Below are 13849 nucleotides of genomic sequence, written 5' to 3'. Positions count from 1 at the left end.
GGATTGCTTGAGCCCAGGAGTTTAAGGCTGCCGTGAGCTATTATGGCACCTGTGCATAGCCACAGCACTCCAGCTTGGGTAACAGAGCGAGACCTTGTTTAAAAAAAAAAAAAAAAGATAATGAGATATCATATATTCTTTGATTTTGTACTAAGTCATTGAAATCCAGTCTGTATTTACAGTCACTGAATGAATGAATAACTCATTTCTCGAATCGTTTCTGTATGTTAGCCAAACAGGAAATTTGGCTTGATTAAAAAGTTGTTGTCATGGCAAAATGATCCCTTCTTCTTTTAATACTTAACCACAGACCTGAGCCATGTAAAGAGGAGCAGCCTGTACACACAGCTGTTCAGCCCTCAGTTTTCTTTCCCCCTTCTAACCTCAAGTTGGAAAGATTAGTTGTTAAATACAGATCACAGAGAGTTAACATGATTACTCATCACCCACCCTGATTTTTATACAACCAGCTTTTAAGAAAATGTATTTATTAAACATTATTGAGTAGAGGTTATCCAATTACCCTTTGCTCCCAGAAACCTTTTTGTTTTTTTAGGGTTGCTAGTTTCCCTGAGTAAATACTAAATATCAAAATAGAACGAAGGAAACAAGGCCAAATAAGTGGCCCAAACTGAAATATTCATCCCCGAGTAAGAGAGGATGATGGCCTTACAGCCGGTGGAGGTGAGATTTGTGCTGATTCACCCCTGCCTCAGCCTGCCTCCCCAAGGGGCTGCTTCTGCCCTCAGCCAGCTGCCATTTGCCTTCTTGACTTTGGAGGCTTATCATTAAGAGTATTCAAAAGAATGGTCTCCATAGAACCTAGGCAGATTTTAAACCTACATTTTTATAGGATTAATACAACATTCATTTACAAGTCTCTTGTTTAGGGAAGAGTGGCAGACCAGGCACAAATAAACCATTGCTAAGTGCTTTCTATGCGTTATGCTTGTTAATTAAACCTTGTTTTGTCTCGACCAAATGGGATTTCTCAGTTTTGCATTTTGGGCTGGGATTCAGTGTTTAAGGGGGTGGGGGCGTAGTCTGAGGTGATGTTGGCAGGACATTCTGCATCCAGCGTCCTGAGCATGGGGTGAGTAAGGAGGGACCCTTTGGAAGTCATGGAATCAGAGCGGAGTCTGGGGTGATCAGGAAGAGCTGGAAGAGTGAGGTGGGGTGTTGGGGGGATTGCATGGATGATGGGGAGAAGGGAGCAGCCAAGCATGAGTTCCATGAGAGTATGGCCAGCCTGGGATGGAGTGGAGACAGAGGCAGACCTGGGAGAGGGGCCAGCAAGATGGGCCAGGACGGGCAGAGGGGCGCAGGTACCTGGGAAATGTGGCACAACCCCAGAACGAGCCAAAAAAAGAGAAAAGCTGAGCAGATGGAAGTGGCCCAGGAGCAGAACTGACTGGAAATGGTACCTAGCTCATTCCTGCTGAGCACGTGTGAGTCAGGCGCTATTCAGGGTGCTGGCGATGCACGTCACCCCACCAGCTCTGTAGTGCTGACATTCTGGTGGAAGAAGGCTGCCCTTGACTAAGCGCTTCCTGTGTGCCGGGCTCAGTTCCAAGCCCTTGGCATGTGTTATCTCAATCCTCAGACAACCCAAGAGGATAAGTCCTGTTAGCTCTCCATTGTAAGATGGGGGGTGGGGCTAAGGCACAGAAAGGCTGGGTAACTTACCTAAGGTCACACAGCTGGGAAGGGATGGAGCTGAGATTTGAACCCAGGGAGTCCATGCTCCACAGCCCATGCTCATAATCACTACTCTAGTCATGTGGCATGGGTATCTTGGCATTACTTTATCTTTTATTTTGAAATAGTTTCCTTTTTTGTATTAAAAATTTAACACGTTAAGATTTATTATAGAAAACTTACATAGCCAAAGGAAGCAGGTCATTTGTAATTAGTCATGCGCCGTATAACAAGTTCATTCAGTGACGGACCGCATACACGACAGTGGTCCCATAAAGTATAGTGGCATATTTTTACTGCACTTTTCCTATGTTTAGATACACAAATACTTGCCATTGTGTTCCATTTGTCTGCAGTATTCATGACAGTAACATGCCGTACAGGTCGGTAGCCTAGTATTACCACCTGAACGTTATAGCAAACGTTACTACCCCAGCTCCACCTCCTGTCAGGTCATCGAAGCCATTAGATTCGAATAGGAGCGTGAACCCTATTGTGAACTGCGTATATGAGGAATCTAGGTTGCATACTCCTTGTGAGAATCTAATGCCTAATGATCTAAGGTGGAACAGTTTCATCCTGAAGCCATTGCCCCTCACCCCTGTGTGTGCAAAAATTGTCTTCCACGAAACCAGTCCCTGGTGCCAAAAAGGTTGTGGACCGCTGGGCTAGACCATCTAGGGTTGTGTAAATACACTCTATGATGTTCACAAAATGACAAAAATCACCTTGTGAGGCATCTCTCGGAATGCATCCTTGTCTTTAAGCAATCCCAACTGCTACTCACAGTGTGTTGCTGGCATTGCATTCTGAAAATGGCAGGCTCAGCAGAATTTTTCTGAGCATTCAAACAGACTTGACGTATTGGTCCGTTGAGTTTAACGTTTTTCACTTGAGGCCCATGGTTTGCAAGGGGCTTAGGGGAGGATTGTGGAATGGGGAGTCAGGGCCCTCCGGTCAGGAGCCCCCAGCCTTTTAGGGTAGGTGCCAAATACCCGAACTCGAGGCTGAGAAGGAGCAGTTTCTGCAGAGCTCCAGTAGCCGGGTTTGGGTCCAGAAGTAGATGAGCTCCGTCAGGAGGGGGATGGGAATGCAGCTTCTTGGAGGAGAGGCTTGACATGGGTTTGAAGGGTGATGGGATTTCCACAGAAGCTGTTTCCTCGTGGAGGGAAGAGCATCAGCTGGCAGTGGGAATATAAAATCACAGTGAGGGGCGTGGCCGGCACATCAGGTGCCTTCAAGTGCCTGTACCAGAGCCCTCCCTGTGGTTTGAATCGGAAGGAGTGTGGAGACCCCAGGGTTGGCTAATTAAGCCTCATTATCTCAAACCCAGGGTCATTTATTTTCTTTCTTTCTTTTTTTTTTTTTTTTTTTTTTTTTTGAGGCAGAGTCTTGCTCTGTCACTCAGGCTGGAGTGCAGTGGTGTGTTCTCGGCTCATTGCAACATCCGCCTCCCGGGTTCAAGCGATTCCGCTGCATCAGCCTCCTGAGTAGCTGGGATTACAGGCTCCTGCCACTATGTCTGGCTAATTTTTGTATTTTTAGTAGAGATGGGGTTTTGCCGTGTTGCCCAGGCTGGTCTTGAACTCCTGGCCTCAAGCGATCCACCCACCTCGGCATCCCAAAGTGCTGGGATTACAGGTGTGAGCCACCGTGCCTGGCCCCTTTTCATCTTTCTACTCTGTTATCATGGTTGTGATGAACTGTTCTCAAATACACTCTCCTCATAGTCACGAAATGGCTACAGCAGCTCCAAGTGTCACATCCAAACAAATTCTCAAAGAAGAAAAAGAGGCCATCTGTGTATCTTGTCTGTTTGGCTTGCTCTTTATCAGAATGCACATCTTTTCCTGGAGCCATGGGTGGACTTTGTCCCATGTCTGCCTGGCCAGAATTGCATCACATGCTCATGTTCAAGCCAGTCAGTCCCTGGGGAGGGGAAATGGATTTCCAGTTCACACTCAGGGAAGCTCCTGACCACTTGGAGCTGCGTAGAACATCTGAGCAAAGCCAGGGCCCTGGTGGAAAGGAAGGTGGCCACAGGGCATGCAAGGACAGCGCATGGCCCAGGTAGATGGGGAGGAGGGAGAGAGGGAGAAGGAGACCGGCAAGGTAGGGTGAGGGCATGGTGAGGCGTGTTAGGAGGAGAAGGCCCAGGCATGAACTCCCCCTCTCTTTCCCTTCGAGAGAACCTCTCCACTCAGAACTAGATAAAGGGTTGGACAGGTGCCACGTCACCAATGACAGGAGCAGGGAGCTCCTCACTCTGTGTGCTCCTGGCAAGCCCCTTCCCCACCCCCACACATTCAGAACCTCACCATTGCTATCTGGCTCAAGACTAGAGCCTCCAAACTTTTTTTCTATAAAGGGCCAGATAGTAAATATTTGAGGTTTTGTGGGCCAGGGGGCAAAAATCGAGGCTGGCGGGGCCAAAGGTAGACTGGGCAGACTGCAGTGATGGGTGTGAAAGGGAGTGGCCAGGGAGTGCAGGAAGGAGGTGGTGGTGACTCACAGTCTGTTCTTCTGACAAGCTATTTGTTTATTTATTTAAATTTTTTTTTTTTTTTTGAAATGGAGCCTTGCTCTTTTTGCCCAGTCAACTTGCTCTTGTTGCCATTGCACTGGCATGATCTCAGGCTCACTGCAGTCTCCGCCTCCTGGGTTCAAGCCATTTTCCTGCCTCAACCTCCCGAATAGCTGGGATTACAGGCACCTGCCACCATGCCCGGCTAATTTTTATATTTTTAGTAGAGACAGGGTTTCACCACGTTGGCCAGACTGGTCTCGAACTCCTGACCTCAGGTGATCCACCTGCCTCAGCCTCCCAAAGTGCTGGGATTACACGTGTGAGCCACCGCGCCTGGCCAGACGAGCTCATAATTTATGGTGTTTGGAGGTTAATCCATGTTGTTGCACAGTATCACTTTTATATTTAAAAAAAGAAATCCGCAGCAGGGCGTGGTGGCTCACGCCTGTAATTTCATCACTTTGGGAGACTGAGGCAGGTGGATCACCTGAGGTCAGGAGTTTGAGACCAACCTGGCCAATATGGTGAAACCCTGCCCCTACCAAAATACAAAAATTAGCCAGGCATGGTGGCAGGCACCTGTAATCCCAGCTACTCGGGAGGCTGAGGCAGGAGAATTGCTTGAACCTGGTAGGCGGAAGTTGCAGTGAGCTGAGTTCGTGCCACTGCACTCCAGCCTGGGTGACAGAACGAGACTCTGTCTCCAAAAAAAAAAAAAAGAAAGAAAGAAGAAATCCGCTTTTATTTTTATTTTTTCACCAACAGGGTCTTATTCTGTCACTTAGGCTGGAGCTCAGTGGTGTTATCATAGCTCATTGCAGCCTCGAACTCCTGGGCTCCAGGGATCCTCCTAAGTAGCTGGGACCACAGGTGTGCCACCATGCCCAACTAGTTAAAAGTATTTTTTTTTGTAGAGATGAAGTCTTGCTATGTTTTCCAGGCTGGTCTCGAACTCCTGGGCTCAAGTGATCCTCTTTCCTCGGCCTCCCAAAGTGCTCAGATTACAGGCCACTGTGTCTGGCCTGAAATCTGCTTTTAAAGAGGATATGGTGGGAAGGGATTAGGAAGGAGGACGGAGGAGACTGTGCAGGGGAATGCCGAGCGTGTGGGATGTGGGCATGGGCCCATTTGTGCAGCAGGGCCATCCTTGTAAATGCCAGAGGCAGTACAGGACCTTGGAAAGGATGTGGCTCTGGATTTGCTCAGACCTCAGGCGTCATTCCTTCCCTCCAGTTACGTGCTGTATAAGTCTGAACAAACTATATTGTCAGATTCTTTCTGTGGGGTTGGCAGTGGGCTCAGCGAGGCACCTTGCAAAACCCCAGCCTGCTGCCCCACCTCAGCACTGCTCAGCTGTGTGTCAGGAAGTGATCATATATGTACACTTGGCAGGTAAGCAGAGCTGGCTGGAGAGCGGATCCTTTACAGCAACTGTGACACGGGGCTTGCCAGTGTATTTAGACCTTGTTTGACTTGTCTTTGTTTAGCTGACAGCTGGCCAAGCTGGAGGCAGTGCAAGCAGAGTGGGGACAGTGATCCTATCGGCAAATCATGGGAGGCATTAGGAAGACCAGCGGAATTCCCAGCGCAAGTTATGAAACCAGCCAAGTCACAATCTCTGTTCGTCATTCCGGAGGGCTCTGCACTCCTGAGAAGTCTTGCTCAATACCCTCCTCTCGAATATGACCTTTTATGACTTTTCTGGGCTTAGGCAGGGAAAATACAGTATAGGTCACATGGGTTTAGGGGAAGTAATACAAGTAGTAACGCCATTTTCACATTGTTTGAGTTGAACCCCACTTGCATCTCTTTTGAGTGCTAGTAAATATTTGACTTAATTAAAGAACCCTGCTGAGTTAACAAAGGTAGAGGCAACCAAGTGCCTCCAAGGCTCAGAAGAGAGTCATAGCCTGATGAGGCAGCAATGAGTGTGGAAGATGGGGCACAAGGCACCGTTGGGGTCAGCCATGGCCCTTCCTGAGCTTGTCCCCGTCTGTAAGATGGGGATGAAAGCACCTACCTCTCAAGAGTGCTGGGGGTCCCAAACAGTGCAGGAGCGACAACACAAGGCACTCTGAACCTGCCCCTGCAGAAAATATATAACTTTATTGAGGCCGAGTTTAAGACATATCATCTTAATTCACCCATTGAGTTTAATTTATCTAACTCAGTGATTTTTTAGTCAATTTACCAAGTTGTGTGAACATCACTATAAATCAGTGTGATATTTCCATCAGCCCAGTATGATCCTTTGGGCAGGCTGGGCAGTGGCTCACACCTATAATCCCAGTACTTTGGGAGGCCAAGGCGGTTGGATCATTTAAGGCCAGGAGTTCGAGACCAGCCTGGCCAACATGGTGAAACCCAATTTCTACTAAAAATACAAAAATTAGCTGGGCGTGGTGGCACACGCCTATAATCCCAGCTACTTGGGAGGCTGAGGTTGAACTCTGGAGGCAGAGGCTGCAGTGAGCCATGATCACACCACTGCACTCCAGCCTGGGCAACAGAGCAAGACTGACTCAAAAAAAAAAAAAAAAAAAAAAAAAATTCCTTTGGGCATATTTGCAGTTCCCACCTCTAGCCCCAGGCAACTACTAATCATCTACTTTCTAGCTGTATAGATTTGTTTATTCTGAACACTTCCTATCAATGGAGCTAAACAGTGTATGGTCTTTTGTGTCTGGCCTCTCCTAGTGTCATGTTTTTGAAGTTTGTTCACGTTGTAGCATGCATCAGTGCTCCACTCCCTTTTATTCCCAAATAGCATTCCATTGTATGGATAGACCACGTTTTGCCTGCCCATTTACCAGTTGATGGACATTTGGGTTGTTTCCAATTTTTGGTTATTATGAACAATGCTGCCGAGAACATTTGCATGCAAATGTTTGTGTGAATACATTTTTTTGTTTCTCTTGGGTAGGTACTTAAGAGTTGGAATTGCAGGCCGGACGCGTTGGCTCACGCCTGTAATCCCAGCACTTTGGGAGGCTAAGGCGGATGGGTCACGAGGTCAGGAGTTTGAGACCAGCCTGACCAACATGGTGAAACCCCATCTCTACTAAAAATATAAAAATTAGCTGGGCGTGGTAGTAAACACCTGTAATCCCAGCTACTCAGGAGGCTGAGGCAGTAGAATCGCTTGCACCTGGGAGGCAGAGGTTGCAGTGAGCTGAGATTGCACCGCTGCACTCCAGCCTGGGCGACAGAGCAAGACTCCATCTTAAAAAAAAAAAAGAGTTGTAATTGTTGGGTCACATGGTAAATTTATGTTTGACTCTTTGAGAAACTGTAAAGCTCATTTCCAGAATCACGGCTCCACGTTACATTCCCCTAGCCGTGTATGTATGGAGGCTCTTGGTTCCTCAGTTCTCGACAACACTTGTTATTGTCTGTCTGTGAAGTGGCAGCTCAGTGTGGTTTTAATTTGCATTTCCTAATAACGGGTGATGTTGGACATCTTTTCATTTGCTGACTAACCATTTGTATATCTTCTTAGGTGAAATGTTTATTGAAATCTTTTGCCTATTTTTGGCTCTGTGGTACAGGAGTTCTTTGGCTATTTCAGTATAAGCCCTTTATCAGTTATATGTTTTGCAAATATTTTCTCGTAGTCTGTTGCTTGTCTTTTTATTTTCTTAATAATGTCTTTGGAAGCACTGAAGGTTTTAATTTTGCTGAGCCAATTTATCAAGTTTTTTTTTTTTTTTTGAGACAGAGTCTTGCTCTGTTGCCCAGGCTGGAGTGCAGTGGTGTAATCTTGGCTCACTGCATCCTCTGCCTCCTGGGTTCAAGTGATTTCTCCTGCCTCAGCCTCCTGAGTAGCTGGGATTACAGGCATACACCACCATGCCTGGCTAATTTCTTTGTATTTTTAGTAGAGGCGGGGTTTTACCATATTAGCCAGGCTGGTCTCGAACTCCTGACCTCAAGTGATACCAAAGTGCTGGGATCCTTGGCCTTCCAAAGTGCTAGAATTACGGGTGTGAGCCACTGCGCCCAGCCTGATTTGATTTTTAAAAACTAAATAGCAGACAAATAATAATGTCTGTATAACACGTGTACACCTTAAAGAATAATAAAATGAATACCTGTGTACCTTGCACCTTGCTAAAAAAAATAGAACTATACTAGTACCTTGTCCCCTGTCCGATGGACTCCCGCTCCCTTCCCTTCAGAGACCAAGCTCCTGAATTTTTTGTCATTCATTCCTTTGCTTTATAGTTTTGCTGTATGTCTGTTTAACTGTAAATAGCATAATGTTTACATTAGCCTGTTTTGACCTTTATATAAATGTAATCATAGTGAAGGTGTTTTTCTATGACTTGTTCTTTTTTTCATTATGTTCGCAAGAGTTGTCTATTTTGAAAACTGGGTTGTACTTGTTTGTGTATTTTTAAAAGTTTTTACAGATTCAGGGGGTCCATGGATATATTGTGTAGTGGTGGGATTTGCGCTTCTTGGGTACCCATCATCTGAGTAGTGGGTTGTAGTCCGTTCATTTTCAGGTATTCCATTTATGTGAACCTATGACAATGTATTTTTCCAGCTCTCAATCATTGGAGTTATTTCTTGGCTTTTGCTGTTAAACTGATGCTGTGAACATTTTCTGGTTATCCTTGGGAGATAGAGTTTTGCTAGGCTATATGGCTAGGAGTAGAATTGCTTGGTTGGAGGATGTGTGGTTGAACCTCACTGATAATGTCAGGATGTCTTCCAGAGTGGAGTGCCAGTTACACTCTATTTCAACCATAGCTGTACTAGTTTACTGTCACTTCTTAAACAGATTGCCACAGACTTTATGGCTTGAAACAACACAAATTTATTATCTTACACTTCTGGAGGTAAGAAATGTGAAACGGCTGCCACTGGGTAAAATCACAGTGTTGCCTGGGCTGTGTTCCTTGGTGACTCTAGTGGAGGCTCCACTTTCTCGTCTTTTCCAGCTTTTAGATGCTGCCTGCAGTTGTTGGCTTCTGGCCCCTTCTTCCATCCTCAATGCCAACAAGGGTCAGTTGAATCTTTCTTATACTGCATCACTCGGACACTGACTCCTGCCTCTGTCTCCACATACAGAAGCCTTTGTGATTACATTAGGCCCACTGAAGGCTGGGCACAGTGACTCGCACCTGTAATCCTAGCACTCTCTATCCACGGCGGGAGGATCGCTTGAGCCCAGGAGTTCAAGACCAGCCAAAGCAATGTAGCCAGACCCTGTCTCTACAAAACATTTTAGAAATTAGCCAGGTGCAGTGGTGTGTGCCTGTAGTCTCAGCTACCTGGGAGGCTGAGGTGGGAGGCCCAGGAGGTCGAGGCTGCAGTGAGCTGAGATTGCACCTGTGCACTCCCGCCTGGGAGACAGCAAGACCCTGTCTCAAAAAAAAACAAAAACAAAAAAATAAACAAAAATGGCATTGGGGCACTAGACTAATCCAGGAAAACCTCCCTATTTTAAGACCAGCTGATTGGCAACCTGAAATCCATCTGCTATCTTAATAACCTTTTGCTCTGTAATGTAACATAGTTACAGGCTCCGGGGATTAGGATGTGGACAGCCTTGGGAGCTGTTATTCTGCCTACCACAATTAGTGTTTGAAGGTTACTAGTCCACAGCACTGAGGACTTAAACATCTAACAATCTGTGTGCATGTGTGTGTATATAATATTTAGTGACTATTTTAAAATGATCTGTGTTTGCTGTGGGCCTCTGTAATTTTAATGATTTCTCTCTTGTCCCTGTATGAAGCAGGATCAAGTTCTGGGGACATGGGGATCTTTCTCTTTTTTTTTTGAGACTGAGTTTCACTCTTGTTGCCCAGGCTGGAGTGCAATGGTGCGATCTTGGCTCACTGCAACATCCGTCTCCTGGGTTCAAGCGGTTCTCCTGCCTCAGCCTCCCGAGTAGCTAGGATTAAGGCATGTGTCACCACGCCCAGCTAATTTTGTATTTTTAGTAGAGATGGGGTTTCACTATATTGGTCAGGCTGGTCTCAAACTCCAGACCTTAGGTGATCTGTCTGCCTCAGCCTCCCAAAGTGCTGGGATTACAGGCGTGAGCCATTGTGCCTGGCCGGAACACCTGGGATCTTTCACTTGAGCACTGTGTGACTTGGGCAGGTCACCTCACCTTGAGAGGCTGCTTTTTCCTTATCCATAATAAAATAGGGATCATTACCTTTATCGTGAAGGTTGCTATGAGAATTAAATGAGATAATGCCTACAAAGTCTTAGCACAGTGCTGGACAAATAGAAGCAAGTCAATAAAAATGTATTAGTTTTCCTATTTATTCAGTCATCCATTCATCTAATTGCTCTTGAGTGCTGGGTCCTAGACTCACCCATTCAGTCTTTGAAAACTGTATACCAATCACCCATCTTTGTCATAAAATAAGTCCATTTGGTTGGGACAGCCACAGGCAAAGTGCCAATCTGAATGTTCGATGAGCTTTAGTTTTATTGCTATGCTCAGTGTTGTTTCGAGTGCGCCGTATGTACATCCAGTCTCTCGGGCTGTCTTCCTTGGGGAGGCAAATCGCTGGGCACACACCTCTCCTTATGCTTACTTATGTCTTTGTTCTAGGAACAACAGGATTAAATGTAAGCAGACAGGCAACATTTTTCCTTTCTGTCTTCAGATGATTTCCAAGGCATGAAGTATGTTTCACCTGAGATAAGGACGCAAGTCTGTCTTCACCCTTGTGTGAACAGGGAGTTGCATTAGGAACATTTTTCTCATATTCCTAATGTTATCTTCCTTTGTATTCTTGTTTTTTAAAACTTAAGAGCAATTTCTCAATTCCTGAGTTGGACTTTTGAGTGTTCAATCAGTTCTCTATATAAACAGTGACTTTGGCACACAAAGTACTTGGATCAGAAGAATCTTGTGGGAAATAGAACTAGCTCTGTTGATCATTCTGAGTCATTCTGTTTTTGAGACTAAAATCCATGCTTTCCAGAGACTGTTGTATAGTCTGAAAAATAAAAACAAGTTACTTAGGACTTGCAGAGGTCCTTCTTACCTATAGACGTGGTGGCAGTGGTGGTGGTGATGGCAGTGGTGGCAGAGGTGGTGGCAGGGGTGATGGTAGTGGTGGTGGTGGCGGTGGCAGTGATAGTGGTGTTGGTGGTGGTGGCGGTGGTGATGGTGGCAGTGGTGGTGGTGGTGGTGGTAGTGGTGGTGGTGGCGGTGGTGGTGGTGGTGGTGGTGGCAGTGGTGGTGGTGGTGGTGGCAGTGGTGGTGGTGGCAGTGGCAGTGATGGTGGTGGTGGTGGTGGTGGTGATGGTGGTAGTGGTGGTGGTGGTAGTGGTGTTGGTGGCAGTGGCGATGGTGGTGGTGGTGGTGGTGGTAGTGGTGGCGGTGGTGGCAGCATTGGTGGTGGCGGTGGTGGTGATGGTGATGTTGGTGGTGGTGGTGGTGGTGGTGGCGGTGCCGGTGGTGCTGGTGGTGGTGGCGGTGCCGGTGGTGCTGGTAGTGGTGCCAGTGGTGTTGGTGATGGTGGTGGTGGTGGTGGGGTATGTATGTGCATGTGTGCTCACATGTGCGTGTGTATGTAGCCCACGTGTGCACTAGTTTCCTGCTGAATAATACTTTGGATGAATGGGGGATCTTTTTAAGGTGAGATAAAAAATATCAATATATGTGTCTGAAAATAGTAACTTAAATGCCTGACCGATAGGGGATGATTCACGGTAAGTCTTCTGGGAGACAGAACACATCACTCCTTCGAACTCCGAAACTAGCCTCCCGGGCAAAATCTAAAACTTAACCAAATCATTTCTCCCAGGCAGATGCGTGCCATGCCTACCAGATCATTCACCGGAATGGGATTCCCGACGAGCAGATCGTTGTGATGATGTACGACGACATTGCTTACTCTGAAGAGTAAGTGGCGGAGTGCTTGGAACTTGGTGGCGAAGGACTTCAGGGTATTTAAAAAAAGGTCACATAGACTCACAGGAATCCTAGTGGCCTAATGTTAGAATATATAACAGACTCCCAGACAAAAGACCACAGGGATACCTCAAGTTGAACTTTGGGGTTTTTTGTTTTTGTTTTTGTTTTTTTTGAGACTGTCTTGCTCTGTCACCCAGGTTGGAGTGCAATGGTGTGATCTCGGCTCATTGCACCCTCCATCTGCTGGGTTCAAGTGATCCTCCCACCTCAGCCTCCCAAGAAGCTGGGACTGCAGGTGTGCACCGCCATGCCCAGCCAATTTTTGTGTTTTTTAGTAGAGACAGGATTTCACCATGTTGGCCAGGCTGGTCTTGAATCTTCTGACCTCAAGTGATCCAGCTGCCTTGGCCTCCCAAAATGCTGGGATTACAGATGTGAGCCACCACGCCTGACCCTCATGTTGAGCTTTGACCATAAGTTGGGTGTGCCCTGGGAGTGGCAAAGACCTGGTGGGTGCTTTGAAAGGGTTTAAAAGCTGAGTTCCTCCTCATCTTGGAGGACTTGTTGGGTTCTAAGGTGCTTGCTCCTAAGCTTCGAGCAGGCTGCAGCACAGGGGACCTGCACGTAGAATGCTTTTGTTTGTAGGTTAGATCTTCCTACTACCTTCTTTCTAAACTTATTTTATTACTTGCTGAGTTTAACTTCACAAATAGTTCCCTTGTGCCCGCTTATCTGATTTCTTGCAGAGATCAGAGGCAGCAAGTATGGGCATAAACTCAGCGAGTTCTAACCTCCTAGCTCCGTGGTCACCCTGCTGCAGCCGCAGTGAAGGGCACTACCGTTACTTTGGTCACATTCTCAGCTCATCCATCACCCATTCTGAGGCTTTAATGCCTGAGCTCTTGTATTAAAGTCTTGTTCTCTGTCCTGTCTCTTTCTGAAAGTAGTTTCACTCTGAGAGAGCTTTTGATGAGGCCTTGCCCTCATCATGCTCTCTGGTTTCCAGCAGGCAGCCGGCAGCACCTAGGCTTTTGGTCCCTGCCCGAGGCTTTTCAAGCTCAGCTCCTCACTGCCTCTGCCAAGAGCTCTTGGGCTGTGGGACTGCTGAGATCCCCAAGCTGCTAAAACCACTTACACATTGGCCACTGTGCAGGCCATAAGTTGCATCCTTGACAAACATAGATGTTTCCTGTTTTTTCACATAACATGCGTGTGTTTGAAGAGAGAGATTTCGGAGGCATGCCACATTTTGTTTCAACTGTGTCCTTTAATTTTCAGTAATCCCACTCCAGGAATTGTGATCAACAGGCCCAATGGCACGGATGTCTATCAGGGAGTCCCGAAGGACTACACCGGAGAGGTGAGTGGCTGCCGGGGGTGGAGCCAGCAGGTTTAGTTTTCATTTTAGTGATGATTTTTCCTTCTTTCTTCTGTTTCTAGAATCAGAACCTCCCTAGACTGCCTTCTGGTCAGTGTTTCACATTTGTATTAGGATTTGTGCCTGAGGAGTAAATTATGAGAGTTTTGAAAGAAAGCAGAGGAAAAGAAAATGTTTAGAATAAGTTGCAATCTACTGATAGTTACCGTCTTATACTTTAGGTCTGACCGTGTAGTTTCTTCCATATTAAGCTTTCTTGAGATATCACCATTAATCTGATTATACATTACCTGTGCTCTTTTATAAAAATCAGTTTTCTCCATACCAGGCTTGGTGCAAAGTATCTCAGGAT

The 13849-nt window shown here is 46.5% G+C and overlaps 1 protein-coding gene across 1 annotated transcript in view; it reads left to right on the top strand.

The window, feature by feature from the left end:
• LGMN (legumain) overlaps positions 1-13849 on the top strand; it is a 43951-nt gene that overhangs the window by 16515 nt on the left and 13587 nt on the right. The window contains exons 3-4 of the mRNA XM_007987641.3: positions 12010-12107; positions 13398-13479. Coding sequence (XP_007985832.2) covers positions 12010-12107; positions 13398-13479 — 180 coding nt within the window. The remainder of the gene's footprint in view (positions 1-12009; positions 12108-13397; positions 13480-13849) is intronic.

Source organism: Chlorocebus sabaeus, chromosome 24 (assembly GCF_047675955.1).
Source record: "Chlorocebus sabaeus isolate Y175 chromosome 24, mChlSab1.0.hap1, whole genome shotgun sequence".
Lineage (NCBI taxonomy): Eukaryota > Metazoa > Chordata > Mammalia > Primates > Cercopithecidae > Chlorocebus > Chlorocebus sabaeus.
The sequence above is the reverse complement of the archived record's forward strand: the minus strand, read 5'-3'. Positions and strand labels throughout refer to the sequence as shown.